This window comes from Coccinella septempunctata, chromosome 1 (genome assembly GCF_907165205.1).
Source record: "Coccinella septempunctata chromosome 1, icCocSept1.1, whole genome shotgun sequence".
Taxonomy (NCBI): Eukaryota; Metazoa; Arthropoda; class Insecta; order Coleoptera; family Coccinellidae; genus Coccinella; species Coccinella septempunctata.
The window spans coordinates 56,814,539-56,838,013 of NC_058189.1; the positions used below are offsets into that span (position 1 = coordinate 56,814,539).

The 23,475-nt window shown below is 34.7% G+C and overlaps 2 protein-coding genes across 2 annotated transcripts in view; both read right to left on the minus strand.

Annotated features, from left to right (window-relative positions):
- LOC123309965 (laminin subunit gamma-1) overlaps positions 1-8,629 on the minus strand; it is a 46,437-nt gene extending 37,808 nt beyond the window's left edge. Inside the window, exon 1 of the mRNA XM_044893284.1 lies at positions 8,160-8,629. Coding sequence (XP_044749219.1) covers positions 8,160-8,291 — 132 coding nt within the window. The 5' untranslated portion in view covers positions 8,292-8,629. The remainder of the gene's footprint in view (positions 1-8,159) is intronic.
- A 4,464-nt stretch (positions 8,630-13,093) lies between these two features.
- Positions 13,094-23,475, minus strand: part of LOC123307402 (transmembrane channel-like protein 3) — a 29,102-nt gene continuing 18,720 nt past the window's right edge. The window contains exons 6-12 of the mRNA XM_044889693.1: positions 23,022-23,260; positions 20,597-20,788; positions 20,266-20,514; positions 20,083-20,152; positions 14,491-16,125; positions 14,214-14,433; positions 13,094-13,860 (exon numbers count right to left, since the gene is read on the minus strand). Coding sequence (XP_044745628.1) covers positions 13,094-13,860; positions 14,214-14,433; positions 14,491-16,125; positions 20,083-20,152; positions 20,266-20,514; positions 20,597-20,788; positions 23,022-23,260 — 3,372 coding nt within the window. The remainder of the gene's footprint in view (positions 13,861-14,213; positions 14,434-14,490; positions 16,126-20,082; positions 20,153-20,265; positions 20,515-20,596; positions 20,789-23,021; positions 23,261-23,475) is intronic.

Sequence of the window (23,475 nt, forward strand, 5' to 3'; positions counted from 1 at the left end):
TTGTGCCGAGATGGATGAAATTCTCAGATTTATTACTAGAAGAGTTGCTCCTTCAGAATATGTATCATTTTTCCATCTACGGTTACTTTTTTTGAGAGATAAACGACTCGAAAGCTGAGCTTGGAAAAATCCTGAGAAAGATGGGTTCAGTTGAAAATTCGTCAAGACCGAACGGTTGTGCCGAGATGAATGAAATTCTCAGATTTATTACAAGAAGAGTTGCATGGTTCTGTGGGTGGACGAATGAAGTAATTGGGTAGACAAACGTGGACTAATGTTGGACAAACGATATTTACCATCGTTTTCGCAATTTGGCTGTGCTGCTCAGAAAATGCACCGAAAAAACTTATTTTTCCATATCTCTCAAACGGTGCCTGGACAAATGAAAAAAATAGGTGGACAATCATGGACCTACGATGGACAAACGACTGAAATTTGGGTTTAAAAATTTTCATTTGGGGGTGCCAACTTCACACTTTACAAAATTTGCATAGATGGATTTCTATCTGCATTTGGGGGTGCCAGCTTCATATAGCTTCTCTGCATCAGTACTGCAGATTCCACACTTTGTATCTGGAGTCGTATTCTTAAAATTATATTTTTCCTTTCGTTCCAAATTATAAATAGTTTTATGACAAGAACATCATCCGAACCTGTTCAGCGGTACACTACAAAATGAGCCAAAACAATAAAAGTCCCAACCTGAATTACCTAAAGACTATTTGCATCAATTTCTGAAATCATTGAAGCATGCAAAAGGGTGAACACATTTTAATACTTTGAAAATATTTAATTCATACGACAATCCATCAAAAGTCAAGCAGTGTAAACGAATGCAGTACTTGGATTGGAAGGATGACCTCTCTGGCTATGAATTTGAACTCGCACATCAGTGCTTTCTATAAATTGTTGCCAGAAAGAGATCAAATTCTGGCATAGAGCCTTTCTATGGTACAGGAAGATGCACCTAAGAGGTTTAGCTGTTTTGGAACTTTGAAAAGGACCCAAAGAGTATCTGGATCTCAATAAAAACAAGTTATAACTACTCACTAGCTTCCTAATAGGACACTATCTCCCCAGAAAGCTTCTGATGAGAATGGGTTTAAAAAGTGACGAGTGAAGATTACGTGGAGAGAAAAAACTCCAGTTCAGCTGGTCATAGAATGCCTTGCATTGCAAGCCAATGCAAAAATGATTTGGAGAAGAAACCAGAAATTTGTTAGAGTGAAGCCTTCCCAGATACTTCAGTTCACTAGACCTTTGGAACTGGAAGGCGAGCTGTAGATGGAGCAGTGGTAAAAACAGCAACATCCTCAGCAACAAATGGTTTATCCATTTCTGGTAAACAAGTTAGTGTTGCTTTGAAAAGATTCAATCACCCTTTATCCCTCTTAGACCCGTTTGCAACAGCCGAGAATTTTCTAGAAAATTTACTCGAGAATTCGTGCGCCGTGAATTCTTTACCGTTACATACGCACTTTCGGTAGAATTCTCTGTTCAGTTGCATACAAAATAATCTCTGCCGTTTTCTTACCAAAATTTGGTAAAGAATTCTCCAGAGAATTCTCGGCTGTTACAAACGGGCTTTAGATGGCATTTTTCTACAAACTGAATTTTATGCGAGTCTTTCTACTGACTTTGTACAGGGTGGGCAAAATTCGTTGTCCACTGAGTGGATCTCGAGAACTATAAGGGGGTGGAAGAAAACGGATGACACATTTCCAAGCCCTTTTTCAGAGAAACAAAGAATGGTGGAAAACATAGCCTCCTGATTCTTCGTTTCTGAGTTATGCAAAGAATGATTTTGACGATTTCGAAAAGTTCTCATAATTTTTTCGTCTTTGAAGTTACAGATCTGAAACTTGAACCTTCTGCAGAAACTTTTTTTGAGTAGAATCTACTGACCAGCTCAAAATATTTCTTCATTTCGAACGGACTTTCTTTTTTCTAAATGCAAACTTTCATTGAATTTATTATTTTTGGATTGGTAAAAAATCTTTTGCCAGTAGATTCTACGTATAGAAGTGTCTAAGAAGGTTCAAGTTTAAGATCCGAAACCTCGAAGACAAAAAGTTATGAGAACTTTTCGAAATCGTCAAAATCTCATTTTTTTGCTAATAACTCAAAAACGAAGAACCGTAGGAGGCTACGGTTTTCACCATTCTTTGTTTCTCGGAAATGTGTCATCCGTTTTCGTCTAGTTCTTATACTTCTCGAGATCCTCTCAGTAGACAACTTATTTTGCCTATCCTGTACAATAGAACACAAGCTAGTGGTACACAATAACCTACTTCATAACTATCAACGTTGAACACTTGTGATGTTGTTGTCTTTTGTCTTTGATTGGTAGATTTGAGAGGTAATTCTCAATGTGCTAAAGATTTTAAAGGTTCATTCTATTTTTATATTATTTTTAGATTGATAAGAAAGGTGTGCTGATGTAACTTGCTTCTATTTTTCATTGCCTCATTTACCTCCAAAACCTCTGGCACTGGATATTCAAACATCAAGTTTCTTTTCTTCTTCGTATAAGACAAATTATCCACAAAGCATGAGATTGTGCCCACACTGCTCAATATAAATCAGGCGGTGGCTTCAAGAAGAATCAAGTTAAGAGCCCATATCGATAGTTTTACGACCGTAGACAGTTATGACTGACATGAAATGACATTCAAACTTCAAACATAGTTGCATTGAATTTATGTGCAGAAGGACCCGTTAGATGCACTTGTTCGTGGGTCCAATAACGATTTCAATTTGAGATAAGCTGGTTCAATACGAGAGTCTGGCTGGGTAATTTTCTATCCAACCGGTAGATTTTCGTACCGTTCTCGAGTTGAAACCAATCCAATCGAAAAAATGGAGGCAATTAAATTAATAATTTGATGCAGCACGAATTTATAGGGTGTTCACTGAACATCCGACAAGCCATGTACTGCACCACAAAAGTTTGTAGTGCAGTTGCCCAGTTTTGTCCACCAAATGTTGAATCAACTTTGATTCAAAATAAAAAAATGTAAAGTGGTTTGAATGGTTTCTTATCGGTTGTAAAGTCAGAGTGAAACCCACTTGACCATTCAATGTTTTGGTTTCATACCTGCTTCTTGTTGTTTAGGTGTCGGCATCAACATCCAAAATAAGAAAGGCGAACGAGAGGACATCAAGTGTACCATCAGGTCAAAAACCCTTATTACTTATTACCCAATAATTTTTGCAGAACCGTACTAATGTCTGGAAGTCGAATAGGAAGTGTGTTGGAAATTTCGAGCCGTAAATTGAAAATATCTTTTTTCGACCTCTTTTTCTCGCCTGAGAATGAGCAGGAGCAGGAAGAAGATAAATAATCAAGAAACATTGAAATAGATAAGGAGTACCTACGATATTTTATTTCTACTGTTTTTTGACAAACATTCCAAAATTTCAGGGAATGAGGTTTTAGCTGCAAATTTACAGCGTGCGGGAAGTTTGAGTGGTTTTGAGCAACCATTTCTTGCTTAGAATGATGAAAGGTAAGGGTTAGTAATCACCTCCTGCATTTTTGACGTCACTTTTGTAAACACCCTCTACAGGGTGGGCAAAATTGGTGATACCTGAACTACAACTTTTTAACCCAACGAGATAGAGCAAAATGAATGAACCATACGTCTTTTTTTGAGAAACTAATAATGCCATCAACTGCATTCCTCTATCTTCTTTTGTTTTTGAGCTATAGGCCAAAATTTAAATTTGGGCGATTTCAACTTTGGTCATTATCTCCGTTTCTGTTTGTGCTAGGATGTTGAAGTGAAGACATTATACAGACACTTTTTTGGTAGCAATCCAGTGGCGTATTATGATTTTTTCCTACAGGTTTATTTGCTGAGCTATAACATAAAGTTGTGTTTTTTCTTATGAAAACAGTAGTTTAAAATGACTTAAAAGAATGGCCATTTTTTTACCGTTTCAGAAATATATCATACATCGCCCTCAATCTTTCTGAGTCATTTTGAAATACTATTTTCATAAGAAAAAATACATCTTTATGTTATAGCTCAGCAAATATACCTGTTGGAAAAAATCATAGTAGGTACGCCACTGGATTGCTATCAAAATAGTGTCTGTATAATGTTTTCATTTCAACATCCTAGATCAAACAGAAACAGAGATAATGACCAAAGTTGAAATTTTAATTTTGACCTATAACTCGAAAACAAAAGAAGATAGTGTAATGCAGTTGATGGTATTATTATAGTTTCTCGAAAAAAGAAGACCGTAATGTGGAATGAAAATGTTGTAATTCAGGTATCACCAATTTTGCCCACCCTGTACATTACAAACTATTTGAGATGTTGAATCTCAAATCAGAGTCAAAACGAAGTGAGCTGAAGTTTGTCACTTTTGCTAATTTCATATAAATTATAAATACCCCATGGTTTGTTGGCTTGTTTTGATGTTATCTTCGATTCACTATTGGTCGGGCAAATTTAAATCCCATTGACTGGTTTAGTGCAAATACTCGATGAGTCATTCCATAAAACGAATCGTGGAATTTGTGTTGAGACTGCTTGACTTTCATCGATCAGAGCCGTATTCTTTTAAGTTCTCGTTGTCAAAAAAGTATCTTCACCTGACAACTGGTGCAGACATGGTGATGATCAACTTTGACTTTCAATTCATCTCTCTGTGAAAAATGTAAATTTTTAAGGTTTTCACTCCTTAAGTTAATGAGCATTGAATGCTCCCTGCAGAAAAAGTCCGGGGGAAATTGTCATGGCAAATTATCATGAAAATTTTACGAATTTTATTTTGTTATTACCTGATAAATTGAAATTCATTTGAAGAAAACGGGGATTTGTATTTAGAGCCAGAAATATGATTAATATGAACGATTTCAGAGGAAAATTTTCCAAGAAAGAATCTCTATAATCAAGCAATAAACACTGCTTACATTTTGTGTTGAAACACAAAAAACACTTAAATAATTGACAATATTTTGAATGAACCCTAATAATGAAAGAGTTTCATAATTTTTGATGAAAAAAAGCCCAAAACTTTTTTTTACTTTTAAAAGTAAGCTGTATCGAAACCTACTTTTTACTTCAGTTACTTAGTCTTCACAAAATTGTTCCAATGAAAACACAAATTTAGAACTGAACCTAAACATATAGTCACTACCCAATCATGATAACATCTCATCAATCCAAGCTTTTCGATCAATATATATTGTTCGAATGGGCACTAAATAAAGTTACAAAAATTGATTCTTTCTTTAATTTCATTTTCAGGATAAATAAACTCGCACAAAATTGTTGATAGAACCATGGAATATGTACATATTTAGTTGAATTCCGAACCATACAGCTTATTCTAACAACCGACTACTTGAAGACATTGAACTCCTGCAATTGCAAGCAGCTAAAAATATATCACCACCGTGCCTAACGCTATCTTGGAAACGAATGAAAGTTTAGTTGGTACACATTATATGTACATGGAAGATTTAAATTGAATCGGTGCTGAGCAGTGGCATTTCTATTAAATATGATACCCGATTTCCTGATAGGTTCGCATATTGGAAATGCACAACTAGGGTTTTAAAATGGCCCAGTTATACGGAATTTTATCGTATTTTTCCGTAAAAACAAACGTATGTAATTTTTGTAAATCTGCAAAAAATCATTTTTCATGAAGTTACCATCATATAGGAATATAATTGCAGTGGAAAAATTGCCATTAAAATTTTTAAGTCTTGTTGATATCTCCCACATTTTTTATTTTCAGTTTACGATACAGGATTATTTTTTAGAGAGCCTTTTTTTTGCATATGAATGCAACACAGAACCTTCAAAAATGCTCAAAAAAAGAATCAAAAATATTTAAAAACACAATGGAATAATGAAAAATAGTTATTTTTTTTTTTTTCAAATGGACAATTCACGTGCGTCAAAGGAAGGTCACCCAGAAGTCGAGCATGGGGAGATCAACTGTCAAACCTCAATTTCGAATGGGAATAGCATCCAAGTCAAACAGAAGCAAAGATTCCCAGAATCCCACATCTGGTTTCCATCTGGTTCAGCAGAGGACATAACCGGCATCATTTTCATCTATTTCAGTGAACGAAAATAGTCAATGATTTCAGTTGATGCTGGTTTTGAATATCGGAAATGATGGACCATAATTCTGCTTTTTATCGTGTTTGAGAGTGCGACTTTAATTCTCTTCGCATATTTAGTTGATCGGTTCAATCCAAACTGTAATTGCTTGACACTTGTCTCGATTCAATTCCAAATTCTGGAACCAATTGAATCTTATTCATGGTGTTGAGATGAGTTCTTATGAAAGAGTGTTATAACGAAAAGAAACTCCTGATTTTGAAGAGTGTAATGATGGCCCTACTGGTTTTTTGTTTTCAGTAATGAACCTTTGCATTCACTACCAAAATGTTTAAAATTCTCGTTGATATTAACAGATTACGATTTAGAAATTATGAAGAACAAAAAAAAAATTGATTTTATAGCTTCGCACGACCTTTCTGAAATTATTCTTGATAGATCGATGAATTTTATCTAACAAGACTTCTTCAGAACCTAATTTTCGATTATCGCGTGATTATATCGCGATGACTCAAGAAGGTTATCGAGTTTTTCTGGGTGCAACTCAGCCTCAGAGTTGCATTTTACTTTTTAGTCGTTAAAGTTTGGAATGTATTTTAGAAATATTTTTTCTTTCATTGATAACGATGTCAATAATTATTACTCTTGCTTCAATTTGGTAAAAGCTGTATTGTTTGAATAATAAGTAAGAAAAATTTCTGTCTGAAAATGAATCGATCAGATTTGATGTAAAAATTAACTTCGACAAAAATCGACTGAACTGGTTGGTTAATTTGACTCATTTTGAGGATTAAAACTCGACGAGAAAACATAACATCATATTTGACTTCGTTTTACCTCAATTATTATAATAAATAAAATATTTCTTCGAGTATTTCTTATTGAATCTCTTGCGTCCAGAAAGTCCTTGATGAGTATTGGAATTATATCTCAAAATTGGGATACACAACAAAATTAGTGTGCATATCCATATCCTTTTCCGAATTATTGTTGCATTACGATATCAATGAAAAACCCCTCTACAACTTATTAACAGATAAGGCCATTGTATACAAGGTACACTGTCCTTATACACTTTATAAACGATTGTAACTTCTTTGAATTATTGCTAGAACTACATTCCGAACATAAAATCATCATATAAAATTCTAAAATTGTCGCACACTGCGATTCTTCAATAATTTATAAACACCCTGTAGAATTTTACTGTATAAGCGTTAAACTGAAGGTGATAATTGGCTGGTGGGTTCGAATCTCGGTCAGGTCATGATTTTTTTTAACTGGCTTTGAAGGTAGTGAAAGTTAGAAGGTAGTTGTTTGAATACCTTTGAAACGATAATTATTTGTGGAATTTGCAGTGTTTTTAGTCTGATCACGTTGTATTATTAAGGTGGAGTTAATATGGTAATTAGGTTTGAGCACCCTTCCACTTGTGACATGCAGTGAAATTGAAGGGGTGAGGGTGGTAGTGACAATATCCGACGTGTCGTGATTTTGATTTCAAAAAACTTTCTTATGTCAACCTACTAGAATTCACATTCACCTCCAACGTTTTGAATTGAATTTTCGTGAAATAATGAGTAGTCATAAGCCTTTTCATCTAACACGAAAAAAGATCAGAACTCCCAATGGAATTCCCACAGTTTGGAAATAATATTTCCTTCAAAAATCATATTTGCACTGAAGACTTCCAAGTGTCCCAGTTGGTTACCATTTTTCCAATATATCTCCATTTTATTGTTATTTGCATTTTTTCAATCTAGTCTAAGGACTTGGATTTGTTATAAGTCACAAATTTCTGGTTGTTTCAACTTGAAGAGTTGACTCTGGTCAATACTAGGGGTTAAATTCTTGAAGTTAAAAATCTTACCCTCACCTCTTACCTAGTAAACAAGCTCTCGTATCACTATTTACAAGAAAACCATGACTTTTCTAAAGTTAATCTAAGATGAAGAGAATTTTTTTCGAAGACATCTTCTCCTAGCTATCAATGAACAACATTGTTCAACTTGGTATCAATTATTGAGTATGCTCGTAATCGCTCAGTTTATTGATGTTTGTGTTTACCTGCGCATTTCTAAATTTATCGTAGCACCTAGTCCCTCCCCATCCAGTGGCAGGCGTTTGATCAACGTCCTGTGTTAAACCTATTCTCAGCAGTCCTAAACTTATAATCGTCAGTGGCACTATTGAACACATTGTACACTATTTACTTAATTATCACATTCAAAAACTACAAAAACGTCTCACGGAACACGTTCGCATATTTTAAAAAGTCCGTATAATGTTTGTTTTCATTACTCAACGCGAGCCGGCTTAAGTAATGGATGCGTAAGCTTAGATTTGAGTAGGAACTAGAGGCATGGCTCGGAGTCAATTCTGGCACACATCATCGACTGCTCTCTCTTTACTCGCGCTACTGAACGCTGAACGTTCGCAAGTTGGTATAAAAAGTTAGAACCCGTAGTAGAGAGAATAGGGCCTGCTCTGTAGCCTCCGGTCTGTGCCCTAAAAGAAGCTGCGAGCTCCAGATAAGCACGCTGGAAACTGACGTCTACGCAAAGCACAATAGTGACTCTTCAGGAGATATGGTTTCTACACAGGGCAGTACTTAGGTTTGACTTCAAAGTCGTAGATATGCTACCAAAGATTACAGAGTTAACTCTATATGCTACCAAGGTACCGTAGATACGGGTGACGATTGTTGAATTCAACTTGTCATATTTTCAAAACGGTGACCTATTTTCATGTGAGAAAGAGGTTCGAATATGCTAAATGACTCAGACTGTTGATTAGGATATATACCATGCTTCAGAATTCGGATATAAATTCTGAAAAAAATAAAATATACTTGTCTCAAGTCACCCACTGATTTGAGAGGCTTGGGACACAAGTTTAAATCTATTGATTTCTCAACTCTCAAATGAAATAGGTGACTTGGGACGATGTATAGTTTTAAAAAATTAGAATTCGTGATTATATAGTTGAAATTCGGTAAGGAAATCAAATGATGAACCCCTATTACAGCGAAAATAAATATATTGCAACTCAAATGTAAAAAAACTGAACAAAACTAGGGAACTTTGATTTCCTTCATTATTTGGTGATTTCTTTGTGGAAATAACGTAAATAATAATATCCTGCGAAAAATCGGCATATTTCCTGCAGCCAATGCGCCGCTTGTATCTATTCGGTATTGTCTCAAGTCACCCTATGAAACAACAAAATAAATGAATGAGATCCGTGTTACCGTTTGACTTGTAAACAAACTTGTTTTATGGCATATCTAATATCCCAATATCAATATCCCACGTATCCGGAAACAAATTACACATGCACAAAGTGAAACACATGTACAGGACCCTAGTAAGTAAAAGGGCCATAAAAAACGCGCTTTTACTCTCCTCGTTTTTTTCCTGTCAACTCAAACGCTCTGGTCACGGCAAACTCAACAGGAAATAATTGTTAAACTAACCGAAAAGACGCTACAAAACCTTATAAGTCTGTCCTTTCACTCATAAATGGTAAAAAACAAAGAAATCTGCAAGGATGGTAATTTTCCCAAGTTACAGGACTGTCCCAAGTCACCCTGATGAAAATAATCTTTCATTGTGAAAATTTGGCTACCAATAAATTGGTAGTTTCCTTATTCAATTCTCAAAGATCCTAAGACGAACAGAAAATGAGGTTTTTGTAACTAGAACGAAGTAAGGTTGGCACTCATGGAATGTCGTTAATGTCATAACACCGTTGCCACAAATAGTATCAATTTTTATTACGAAAATGACGAAAGTGATTGAAAAAAGAGACAGGATTTCAAGAAGTGCTATTCAGAATTCAGGTCCGCTCATTCAAATAGTTATACCCTGATATTCTAAAATCGACAATACGTCAGACGGTAGCGAACATATTCAATGTAAGAGAATTTATATAATGTTTCATCTGATCTAAAATTCAGCTGAATATTTCCACAATCAGAAAGATTGTGAATGAAGAGGATGACAAAGAATTTCCTTCTATTGGGAGACCCAAAAAAGTGGTGGCATTTGAGAATTTTATGTTTGAGCGAATTAATGGGAAAAGTTTACCACAGGATTTTCGGTGAATGTCTTCGTAGAATAAGTTCCCGAAAATTGATTTTTCAATTTTTCATTTGACTTGTCCTATACATTGTGAATGTCTTAATAGTGTCAATAAATACAGCCACGAATACGCGCCAGTTGTGCTGTTAATTGTTTATTCATGTGAAATTTTTGTTGAAAGGTGAAGTACATCTTGACTTGAAACTTCCTTTAATTCCTTTCACTTATATTGATGCAAGATGATTTTTGTTGAAGAATTCAAAATTCATGTAATTATCTGTTAATTCCTTCGGGAGATGCCCATTCCCAACCACTGCATCATATGCATTTCATCTTCGGGTTAATATTTTTGAAATCTACAACAGATGTAACGTATTCAAACTTTATCCAGAAGATAACGAACATTAACTCACCTCAAGCTTGTGCATATTTTTATATAATACTGATCTCTCGTATTTTCGTCAAATAACTGGATTTGGTATGCCTTCAATCAGTTTGTATAAACTTCAATTATGGTCGTCACATATTTTCCGAAAATATTCGACATTGTGATAAAATACGTAATAACAGAAACTTTTACGTAGAACGGGCAACATAGCGTTGATTTAAAAGCAAAAAATGTTTTGACAAGCGTCAAAACCCCACATTTTCGTACTATACAGAGTGAAATGTGTCAAATTTCCATGGCCAACCGAGTGCTAAAATAAAAGTGAATGGAGTATACTTATGTGAAAGCACTGAAAATGTCTAGAGTTTATGATTCTCAAATGCCGTCTCATCAAACAAATCTTTCAAATGTGGCGCAAGATAACAAACATTTTAAAATTTCTTTTTTTGTGTGTATTTTGCTACATCTCCAAAAAAACACTGTTAAAGGCTATTTATTTTCGTTTAGCTACCAAGGCAAATGATTCATCCAAGTACCTATAGATCAAGACATTCTGTATTCTTAACAATATCTTCTTCTTCACCATTCAATTTAAATATGATAAGCTTGTATTTCAACTCTTTTGGTTTGAGGCAAATAAAATACAATACGTGTTTCGCTTTAAAACATCAGCATCACAGTGAGGGTCAACGTAAAGCTGAGTTTCCTTGGCTAAACTATCTTTATCTTCTCGAAGGTGCTTTTGTCATGGTTAGATACTAATAGGAGCTTAAAAACGTCTAGTTCAAATCATGTGAATTATTTCATGAAGAATGAAATCATGTTTTCAAGCTGTCTATTGAAATCAGTGAATTTTTTCTGTTTCCAATTCCATTTTTTATATCAGCTGAACGTATGTACATGCATCTCTGAAAGAAAAATGTTATAAATTGTTACCATTTAAAAAATATTGCTCGCTTAACTCAGAATATCTATCCAATAATCGATCGATATATGCATATAATTTACGTTATAAAGATTCTATGTGAGACTAACACCAATTTGGATTTTCATTGAAATTGAGTCGAATACTACACATATTCCGAAATTGGCAGGAAAGGAAATAAGATAAGATACCAACGCCTCCATTTAAATTATGGTTGACTTCACTCAATTAAAGCTCGAAGTTAATATGAATTATCTCGATTATCACTGAGTGAAGTGTTATTTCAGTTTAGTTTGAAAGGCCTTCTAAGAATGCATCATTTTTCTGGATGATAAAAAATGCGTTAAGACACTGTAGTAACAAAATTAACTGCTTGATTTTAAGGAGAAGGGGTCTTCTTCATATTTCTGAGCATATCCTTTTGAAAAACGCCATGGAAGATTGGAGGATCATTAACTATTTCTCATAGGTTGGGAACTTCAAATCATAGAATTGAGACTTAAAAACTCATTGAAGAAAAACATTTATATGATTCAAGTACAATAAAAATACCACAATTATATGGAAAGAGGATTTTCCAGTAGAAAACCGAAATGCTTCTTTTGGAAAAATCTATTGTTCTATTTGTCTTTATTGTACTTAGCCAAAGGTTCCAAATTCTGAAGTTTCCCAGAAAATTAGTTTCAATTCTGGTAACTTAAACGATACTTTTTTTTTACGTAAGTATTATTTATGAGAATTATCCGAATAATCTTTGATTTCTCATGTAATAGCCATTTCTTCTGGAAGTTCATTGTTACTAACTCGTTAAAGATAGAACTGACCAAATATATTCAGTGATAATATTGAAAATTGATATTTGTTGGAATAAGTAGTTCACTGACACAAGATAACGATGGAGATAAACGAGAATTGTTCTTGTACAATTAATAGTGACTTCATTGATTCGATAATGACGAGGAACTGAATTAAAAATTCTTCGATTCATACAACTTATCATTGAACCACATTATATTACGGTTAAAGTTTTTTTTTCATTTTCATCCAGTAAATGATAGAAAGATCTCTAAAGTGTTTCCGATTATTGTTCACAAAACGAAAGAGAATGTTTTGAAGAAGCAAAGCCTTAAAAAACTCTCAGAAAGAATCAGTTTAGCTTGAATTCTTTTCTTGATCTGGCAAATTATATTAGTGATGATTATGACCACAATGTTAAGATCCCTCACTGTCACTAGTATGGAATATAGGAATGTAAATGTACCTACCTACATATACATATATATTATCATTTTAGATGACGAAATGATGTACAAGAATTACCAAACACTTGTTTAATAAATTATTCAAATCTAAAAAGAACTTCCATCCAATAGAAAATACAAGGTTTTTATAAATGATTGTAACATCGTAGTGGTCGTTAATGTCATTTGATTCGAAACTCTTCAGTAGGGTAAGAAGTTACACAGAATAATTCAAAGCCAACTCCTATGTTACATAGCAATCAATTTCTCCCAACTTTGACTAAAAAAAAGAAAACTAAACTGCTGAATAAACTAAAACAGAGTAAGCAATAAAATACAGAATCCACTCAAGTTACAGCTACTTCTCAATAAAAAACAGAATCTTTCCTATCCAAACTAGATTGTTCTGATTCGGTAGTTTTAAATGTGACCCTACTTTCTTCATTTGATGGTTGATCTCTGTTGTTATCAGATCTGTGACTTTCCTCCATTTTGATAGGCTTTTCTAGCGACTTTAGTTCGAGTTCCTCTCGAAAAGTATCGTGAACTAGAGTCTGGGATCTCTGTTTCATGATCTCCCTATGGAAATGACGGATTGACTCTTCATCAATTTCTGTACTCTGTTTCTTCAGTGCATACTTAACTTTTGGCTTGATTTTTTCTTTGAACGAGACTCCCGTAGAGGCGTTAGGCTCACTGGGGTCTAGAATATTTGGGATTTTCTGTTTTTCTCTCAGTTCGACTTGCTCTATATCACTAATTGTGATTACTGGAATATTATCTGACCAATTGGAAGACACTGATCCTTGTCTTTTGGAATCTTCTTCTTTTGGTATGTTAGAGTTATCTTGGACGATATACTCTTCTGTGTTGTTTCTTTGTATTTCTGTTGTTGTTCCGTTGTTTTCCTTGTTTGTTGGTAATATTTTTACAAGTTGTCGTAAGTTAGTCGATGCTGAAGAGCTCGTTCTTCTTTTAGGTGTAGTGGTTCCATTGTTTTCGTTGTTTTTGTTCAAATCGTGTGGCAGTGAATCTTGTTGGTCTAGATCTGACGCATCATCTCTGTTGTAGTTATTATTATTTGAATTTGATGATTTTCCAAGAGCTCTCTTGATAAGCCTTGAGAAGAAATCTGTAAAAATATTTTTGTCTTCATTTAAATTGAAATCATAATAAAAAAATCAACATTGCCAAAAGAGAAACAGTGAAATGAGAACTTTCTATCCCGTTCGTAGGTGTGTGTCATTCATTACTTTCTTATGAAATCAGAGGAGGTTATTCTTGGAAGAAAGATTTCTCAAATACCATAACAGTAATAAACAGCGAGGAGGGGATAAAATTTATGTTAATAGTCATGAAAGCCAGTTTAGTGTTCATTTCAGTGTTCTTTGAAAATTCACCTTCATTTCATTTGACCACGAACTGCTACTGGTTCATGGTACCTACTATCTTGAGTAGCTAGTCACACTGAATGATTGATATTACCTTTCCCATCTTTGGCGCTGTCACTCTGCATCGACTGATCGAAAGATTCCAATTTTCCTGGATCATCAACGCTTTTATTCGAAGGAAAGGTATTCAGAAGTTTCTTCCATTTATGAAGAGGATTATTAGGATCTGAACCAGCAGAGCCAACTCGTCTTCTTCTGTCAACCAACTGAAAAACTTTTCTCCTTTCTTCAGTCCTTTCTCTCCTCAATTGGAGCTGAAATTAAGGAGTTTCAGCATGGAAAGAACACCTAATTTTCCTTTCAAAGCTCACCTTTAATTCTATGTTTGCTTCTCTTAGGGAACTTGTGAGAGATGTCAAGTAATATATGATGAGGATGAGGAGAACAAGAAGAGGTATGATACTGCCAGGGGAAACTATGTATTGGAGAGCATGATCGAAAGATCGTGGCGTTATCTTAGTTATTGTTTCAGTTAAAATGGTGTACATTCTTTTATAACCAGAAAAGGGGCCACAATACCAAGAGGGTTTTATGACAACCATTGCATACCCCACCGGAAGCACGCACAGAAAAAGCATCATCAGCAATAGGGCATAGTAAAAGTTGTTGGACTTGGATGCTCTGAAAATAACCTCTGGAGGAACGTTACAAGTGAGGACAGTCCAAGCTCTCAGATACATCAACATATACAATTTGACCACATTCACAACAGCCAGACCAGGAGAAAAGAACAACCCCATCCAAATCATCCCTTGATTGTTAACGAGATGAAGAATATTCTCAGCCACTTTGAAGTCGCTGTATTTCGGAAATACTTTCTCCAGATCCCAGCACCAACAATTGTTCATGACCCTTACAAATACTGCTCTGAAGAAGTCTACAGCCATAGTTGATAAGAAGGTCATGATGAGATCCATCACTGTTAGTTTGATCAGATCTTGACCAAACATGGTCTCCCAACATAGGCCCCGTAATTTTTTCCTGTCAGTATTGTTCATTTTACGAATGAGATAGCCCACTTCAGTCATGTTAATTGGTTTTTCTTCTTCACATACCCACTCACAAAGAGGAGCACTTTCGATAGGTTCAGATGGAGTTTCGCATGGTTGTTCTTTAGGTGCAACAGTCGTAGATGATAGATTTGAATTAGCTGTACTTGCTGACACTAAATCCTCTTCGGTTGCAGCTGTTTTTTGAGTATGGAAGTGTCGCTCATTGGCTATTGTATGAGTCACAGTGGAACTCACTGTTGAGTCTCCAAAATGTTCAGATGTTACTATTTCTTCGTTTAAAGAAGACGATTCGACGTCTAGAGTAGTTAATGAAGAATATATAGATTCTTCCGATATAGTCCAGGGTTTGTTTTCATATTTTAAATGAGTAGCATTTCTGTCAACAACAGATAAAATATAAGTTAAATAATCAGTATATTTGTTTTTCTCATCTTCTTCATTCAATTCATCATGAAAATAATGCTTGTTGTATATCGTGGAAGATGCACTTTCATCAATTTCTGTTGACCAGGTAGTATAATCTTCAGAAGTTTCCAAGCTATCGGTGGTTAAGAGCGTTGGGATCAATGGGTTAAGTCTATCATCTACAGAAGATCCTGTTTCCCCATCCTGAGCAAAATATTCATTGTAATTCGGATAATCATCCCCAGAATTGTCTTCTAGGAGTATGGATGGAGTAATACTAGGTGTTGACGATTCTTTGCTATAGTTGGGGGTGGACATATTATCTTGGTTGAGGATGGACGAGTTCAAAATTAGAGAAGCTATAAGTAAAGGTTTACTAGCTTTTGTGCTATTGATGTAGCATTTTCGAAAGCAATAGACAACATCTCTATCAATTGGGATGTTAGGAGGTCTCTCGAAATCACCATCGATGACTTCTAAGTTCTTGTGCGACGTGAGGTTGTTGAAGTAACCGGTCATTTCACCACTCTGGAAGATGGATAACATTAGAATACATTCACAGAATAAGTTTGTAAAGAGTGTCCAAGTTGAAGTGTCCCTATACCTTATTGTGGAAACTAAAGGAGCTAGAAGAAACATTTAAAAGCAAAACTTGTCTGTAATCGATTGAACTTTTATTTTTTATAACCCACTTCAGTACAGGGTGCTCCGTGTTTTCCTTGTTGGTATCAACTCTCTTATTTTGAATGGAACACCCTGTATATTATTGCATTTTTGAATTTCTTGTCAAATTTTAAGGTAACTTTGGTATGACAACTATGGTCTTATATAGCACCGATTCTGACATATTCGACTTTTTAATAAAATTTTGACAGCTGTAGGTGCTCACTAAAATAGCTGAAACTAGTTTTCTAATGATTGTATTAAAACCAATCTTTGCCCAGCTCTTGTCAACATAATGGATCATACGTTACATCTCTATTTTTGGCAATCTGATATTACAGGGTCTTCAAAAACTAAAGTTGAAAATTCAAATAGAAGTTCAATCAAAACTTAATTTTTTCAAATGGCAACCTATATTTTTATCTTTTTCATCATGAAGAGCAGGTTGAAATGAGCAAGAAATGTATTCAAACTTTTTCTGTAAAGTGAATAGTTTCAGGAATATAGACGAAAAAGTGCATTTTCCCGTAAGAACGAACGATAATTAATTAATTAAGCTGATAGAATATGGTAACTATGGAAACTAGCACTTATCTTATTGTGTACAAAGATTATAGAGTAGAAAGATAGGAAACGAAGCGACTAAAGCGATTTGAGCGCCATCTGTGTGTCACGAGTGTTTTTAAGACTCTAGGACTGGTTAAAATATTAATTTGAGTGCCATTTGCAGAAATATATGAAATTTTTTAAGATTTCAGACGTCAATTTTGATCAAAGAGGTTTTGAATGTTTTGATTCTCATTCCACTTTTTGTTTATCTGGCTCGTTCTATTTGCTGATTTTTGAATTTTTTGTCCTATTTCTTGCTGAAAACATCAAAATATTGTTCGAAAATTATTGAATGGTGAAGAACGGTGGATCAAATAATAAAATGTATTTTACGTGATTAAGTTTTTCACTCAACTAAGGAAAATGGAAGCGTAAGTATTAAAAGTCGTAACATGTGAATCGGTCATTCATTGATTCTAATTTTCAGTGCTCCGAAGTGGATAAAATTCTCAGAGCTTGAAGACAATTAATTCAGCAAACACTACTTACTACACCATGTGCAATGAACATTTTACTGCAGGTCAATTGAGAACTGTTCATCGACGTAAATTGTTGTTGTATGCAGAAAGCATCCCTTGCATGAACGGCCTATTAAGGGGAAATGATGATCTTGTAGGTCCATTCAATGATTCTCAATTGCTACTCTTTCCATATATTCAGAAATTCAGAGGTTTTATTGATTTCCATTTGGGAACCGAGTGACTGTCGAATTGTTGTTTAGAAAGTCAAAGTTTTATGAAACCTGCTGTGAGTGTTTTGTTCATTCATTAATCAATTAGTATATTGTGTCATGAAGAGAGCATATCATAAGGAAATCATAAAAAAAGCACCAAGAAACTATACTGACATACAGGTCTTTCATGTATCTGTAAAGTTTTTTTTAAGTGTGGTTCTGAAAATTCTTTAAATAATACCTAAATATGAAAGTAACTGGAATATGTATGCTATGATGGTATGTTGAATATTGGTTCATATTAATTTCTGATATATGCATATTTCACAAATTCAACTAAGTTCATTAATTCAGAACAACCTTTTGTACAGAAACAACACCTTCGACGTATAGCAGATCACCATATTCTTAGTGTCCTAGTTAAAGCTTCATTTATTGCCCACCATTTCAATTTTTGTAAATTTTTTATGAATTGCAAATAAACATTTAGCACATCCAACAGCGTATTTCGTTGATATCAATTGATTACAAACAATGTTTAGATGAAAACTAACATCCTGATCACAAAGCAAAACCATACTTTTGTTTTGTGGCTCAGGATGTTTGTTTTCTGATAGAAACAAAGTCAATATTGGAATGCAATACGAAAAATAGAATTCGAATTTCGCGCCCCTCAATTAAAAAACAGAAAACTGTTATCAAAAAGTTTTCCTGTATTGACAGTGCGTTTTTAGCGCCATCTCATTGTCACGCGTGTTTTCACTGGCCAAAATGTAGTCGGTTTTCAGTACTAGCGATATGAGGGCGTTTCCTATCTTTCTACTCTATAATCTTTGATTGTGTATTTTTGAGTTTTCTTTTGTGTTGTCAGACAACTACATACTTTAAAATTGAAATAATTTAATTTTATTGGGAACCATTACTGATTATGAGTAGAAGAGTCTTTTTGTCTTTCATCAGTCCCTCTAGTTAATTAAATTTATCAAAAAAACAAAGCCAAGTATATAACACCAACACTAATTAATAATAATCGTTGGATTTACAGGATTTATTTCTGAAACTATTCACTTCACAGAAAAAGTTTTTCCTCATTTTAACGTTCTAAGGTGGGTTATAAAAAATAAAAGTTCAATCGATTACAGACATGTTTTGTTTTTAACTTTTTCTTCTAGCTCCTTTAGTTTCCACAATGAGGTATAGGGATACTTTAACACCCTGTACCTGATTTGCTGATTTACTCTCATAGTTCAACATCGATATCAGGAACTGGTCAATTTGTAGATTTTTCAAAGAGGGGAATATGGGTTAATGGGTTTGTATAGGCCTGAATAGGATACACAGGAGTGAAAATTCATAAAAAACTTCTTTTAGGATCTGGATCTCGAATTTTTTGGCATCCTTAGAATAGTGGTCCTCATAAAATTGAACCTACCTCTGTTTGTCAAAGAATTGTGAACTCTGGTGATAACACACGAAATGTTACAATCGATTCGAATTCATGGAAAATTTTTATCTCAAATAATCTGAAGGAAGAGAAAAAACTATAGATTATACAGGGTGTCCCCCAAAACTAGTGAATCAAACGTCACACCACGATAGAGTAGACCAAATATTATTGAATGACACCGTTCCAAAATAATCAGAATTTTATGAAAATACCGATTTTCGAACTATTTTTTTCATTGTTTCAAAGTATAGCGATTTTAAATCATATTAATTCTAGATTACAGTTTTATCACACCTAATTAAAATTATTCCAAGTAGTTAATCGAAAACCCAAGTAAATGTAAATTAAGACAATTGTTTTTTCTACATAATTTTTATTACTCAGAATAAACCACAAACGCTGTCCTTAATCACAGATTGGCATTGTGGAAAATAGACCGAAAATCGGCAATTTCAGGTTAGGTTTTTTGGAAAAGGTACATTTTCGTTCAACTAATGTTGGTGTCATTCGATAGTATTTGATCTACTCTACCGTGGTGTGACGTTTGATTCACTAGTTTTGGGACACCTTTTATTATAATTGATATGATATCGATCACAGGTAAGTCCAAGAAAAATAAGCATGATACTTTCTGAAATGAATGTAATTTCACAGCTCTCATTCGAAAGACTTATGTTTATGACAGCATCTTGATTCGGTAGGTATAAATGAGGGGTTCAGAGCTGAAGTGAACCAAGTCCATTCAGCCTATTTTTGAGATGAATGGCTTAGAAGTTATTTATCACCCATATTAATTCAAAAGTGACTTCTTTAGATTTTGAAAGGTTAGAATGTAAGCATTTGCTTACATAAGAATAATAATAAATAAAGAAGTCACTTTTGAATTTATTGGTGATAAACAACTTCTAAGCCATTCATCTCAAAATTAGGCTGGATGGACTTGGTTCACTTCAGCTCTGAGCCCCTCAAATAATGTTTCGCTTTTTAGAGTCTAGAACGAATTATCCTTACACCAAAAACAGGGCAAGTAGAACCAGTAGAATATGACTAATTTTATATGTACATATGTAGGTAGTTTAAAAACTTGACTTACCATTCCGTGTATTTTGTCGAACTGCGAAATAATCAGGGAATACAAATTGAGAAGATTCAGAACCATGATTCTGAAATGAAACTGCTTGAATTGTCATAAATAGAAAAAATGAATCATTGATTCCTGCTTGATATGAATATTTTGATAGTATTGATGCTCCTTTCACGAAAACTTGTAGCTCACCTTGCTAACTGGATCCTCAATTGTTTCCTTGGATGATACCTCTCTAAATACCCCATAGCGTCGAAGAGCATGGGGAATATTAGCGATATGAGACTCATAACAATGGTCAATTCATTACTTCTCCAAAAAGTCCTCTGGCCGTCCTCTTCAGTGGAACGTTTCACAAGATATACCACACTACCAGCAGAACATGTGAATAACCCAAGAATGACGAAATTCACAAAAACTCTGGCAGAAGTTATTTTCCAACTGGAAATGAATACCACAGTTTTTGTCTTGTTTTAGAGGCCGGATGATCATTTTCGAGAGTTACTGAAGAAAGTTGACTTACTTTCTCACTTCTCTCTTTTTCTCAGCTTCTTCCAAGAGGGCCTCCTTGAAGCCCATAACAATTGAAGCAACCCTATTATGAGCTGCTTCTGAATTACCGATCATGTAATCCCAAGCAGTGAACAATTTCCAAGAGAAAATACATTCGTCGTCCTTTTCCGATAATTTGGACATCCTTGAATTTTTCGCCATTCTAAAATGAAAATATCTTATGAATTTGAATCATCATGAATGTAATATGTTGGCGTCACTGTGAAAATTTATTAGCACATAAGCAAAATAAATTTTTCAGATTTTTATTTCCATATTCCATATAAGTTGGAAAAAATTCAAATATTCGAACCAATTATTTGAAAATAGTGCGGGTCTTTCATAAAGTTTTTTTTTGAGCAGCCCCAGTCTAGGTACGGCCCCCTAAAGATGGCACATGAGAAGCAATTTTTAAATTTTTTTCACTAAAATCACAAAACTGACAAAAGTGAAATGGAGGTAGCATTCTATTGGAACTTGAATGCAATAAAAAAATTTTGGCGGTGTTCTCCTATAATAGCAGCATGATATCCGCCTGTTAGGTAAATTTTAGCTAGAAGATAATTCCTCCCTACACACCCGTTGATAAATTTTTTTTCTCAAAAACCAAGAAATTACAAGAGCCCCTATTTGTCCAAAATGATTTAATTTTTGAATGGTACAGCATGAATAAGAATAAAAGTTTCTTTCGAACAGAATTATACAAGTGGTTTTTCTAGCTCTTGCAATTATAAGGAAACTTCACCAAAATTTTTTCATTACCTTCTCGCTTCTCGCTCGCACATAAAGTCTGCTCAAAGAGGAATGACAACTATTCATTTGAGTACACAATGTGTAAAATACACTGCGCAAAAAAATTAACGCACATTATTGAAATCTCAAATTTATTCTACAACTGAAGGTGTTCTCAATGATAATTATTTTTATCAGAATTATGCATGCATATGTTATCCACTTTCAACGGTTTTCTTCAATACAGATGTTTTTTCCCAGCAGGAATAAAAAAAGATGATATTATCAGATTTTGAATGTATTGGCTCCATTCTAAAATCAGTTGTCCTCGATCAATTCTAGTGATCAATAATAATTTTTCTTTCGTTTGATTTTCTACACTCGATCGCTATGCAACGCCAAACACGCAATTTGACCCAAGAGGAATGTGCCTAAGCGGTAGTTTTGCGAGAAGAAGGGTGGACATATACAAGAATTGCAGAAAGGTTTGGAGTTTCCAGAAAGAGTGTGTCCAGAATGTTGCAGCGATTCAGGGAGACAGGTATGAATGTCCGAAGACCAGGACAGGGTAGACCACGGGTAACAACTGCCATTCAAGAACGTTACTTGAGTTTCTTCGTTGAGATAACGGTTTGCAACCACTCGCCTCCTTTAAATTCAGCTTGAGCAAACTCATGAGGTGCAAATTAGCAATCAGAAAATAAGAAATCGCTTCAGAGAATATGATTTAAGGCCTCGTGTCGCGGCAAGAGGCCCAGCTCTTACCCCAGCCCATCGAAGGGCGCGTTTGGATTTCGCGAGAGATCATATCCATTGGGAAGAGGCCGATTGGGAAAGAGTTCTCTCCACAGATGAGTCTAGATTCTGCCTCTACCATTGTGATCGACGTTCCCTTGTATACAGACGTCCACATGAAAGATATGCTTAGTGCAATTTCCTGAATACTACTGGTTTCGGGGGAGGATCGATTATGGTTTGAGGTGGAATATCTTTGACTGCTCGCACAGACCTAGTGGTCGTTGATAATGGAGCTATGAATGCTGATAAGTATATAAGGAACATTCTCGAAGAGCATGTAGCGCCATTTACCCCATACATTGGTGAAAATTTCATTTTTATGGACGATAATGCCAGACCCCATCGTGCGCGCATCATTCAGGGGTACCTTGAAGAGGTTGAAGTCTCTCGAATGGAATGGCCAGCAAGAAGTCCAGATCTCAATCCGATTGAGCAGGTTTGGGACAACCTCAATAGAAGGCTGAGAAGTTCAGAAAATCATCCAGCTACTCTTAATGACTTAGGAATCCAACTCGGAGAACACGGATTAGATCAGAACATTTTAAGATCACTCATTTTGTGTATGAACCGTCGTTGCCGAGCTGTAATTAACGTAAGGGGTGGAAATACCAAGTATTAAATCACTTATCAGCATTTCAGTATTTTGAAAATTGTTCATTTCTCTTCTTTCACATAAGATTCGGTGAAATCCTGAATTTTTCTTCCATTTAATGTGTCTTGTTTCGTTCAAAACCTTCCCGAGAGAACATAAAAAATAAGTTATAAAGTCAATGTAGAGTTAACTTTAAAAAAAATTGAAAATTGAGATTTTCAGAATGTGCGTTAATTTTTTTGCGCAGTGTAGTTGATATAAACTATCCCCTTACTTTCTCAGTGTTGCGAAAAAGCTGTAAGCATAAACTACCAATCCAGTTATAAAATACGCCAAGGGGAGTCTGTATCTTCTTTTACTATCATCATTATTCGTGTACCAGCCATAAAACAGTGGTGATATCTCAAAATACCCTTTGAAATCCCACAGAGTGAGGAAGTTGGTCGATGAGTATTTTTCTTCTGGTAGAATTACCTTTCTATCACCTGCTTCTTTTGGATCTGCAGTGAACAGCTGCAAATTTTTCGAATAAAAAATATGCTGAAACAACTAACACTAACAATGAAAGTAAGGTTCCAAGAAATTCACCTACAATAAAAGCCAATCAAAGTTATAAAAGGATTTCTTTTTCCTCATTTCTGTTTATGGATCAGAATATCGAAATTTTATGATATCCTGTTTAAAATCTTTTAACACAGTAAAAATCGAAGCCAACTGCGATGTTACAA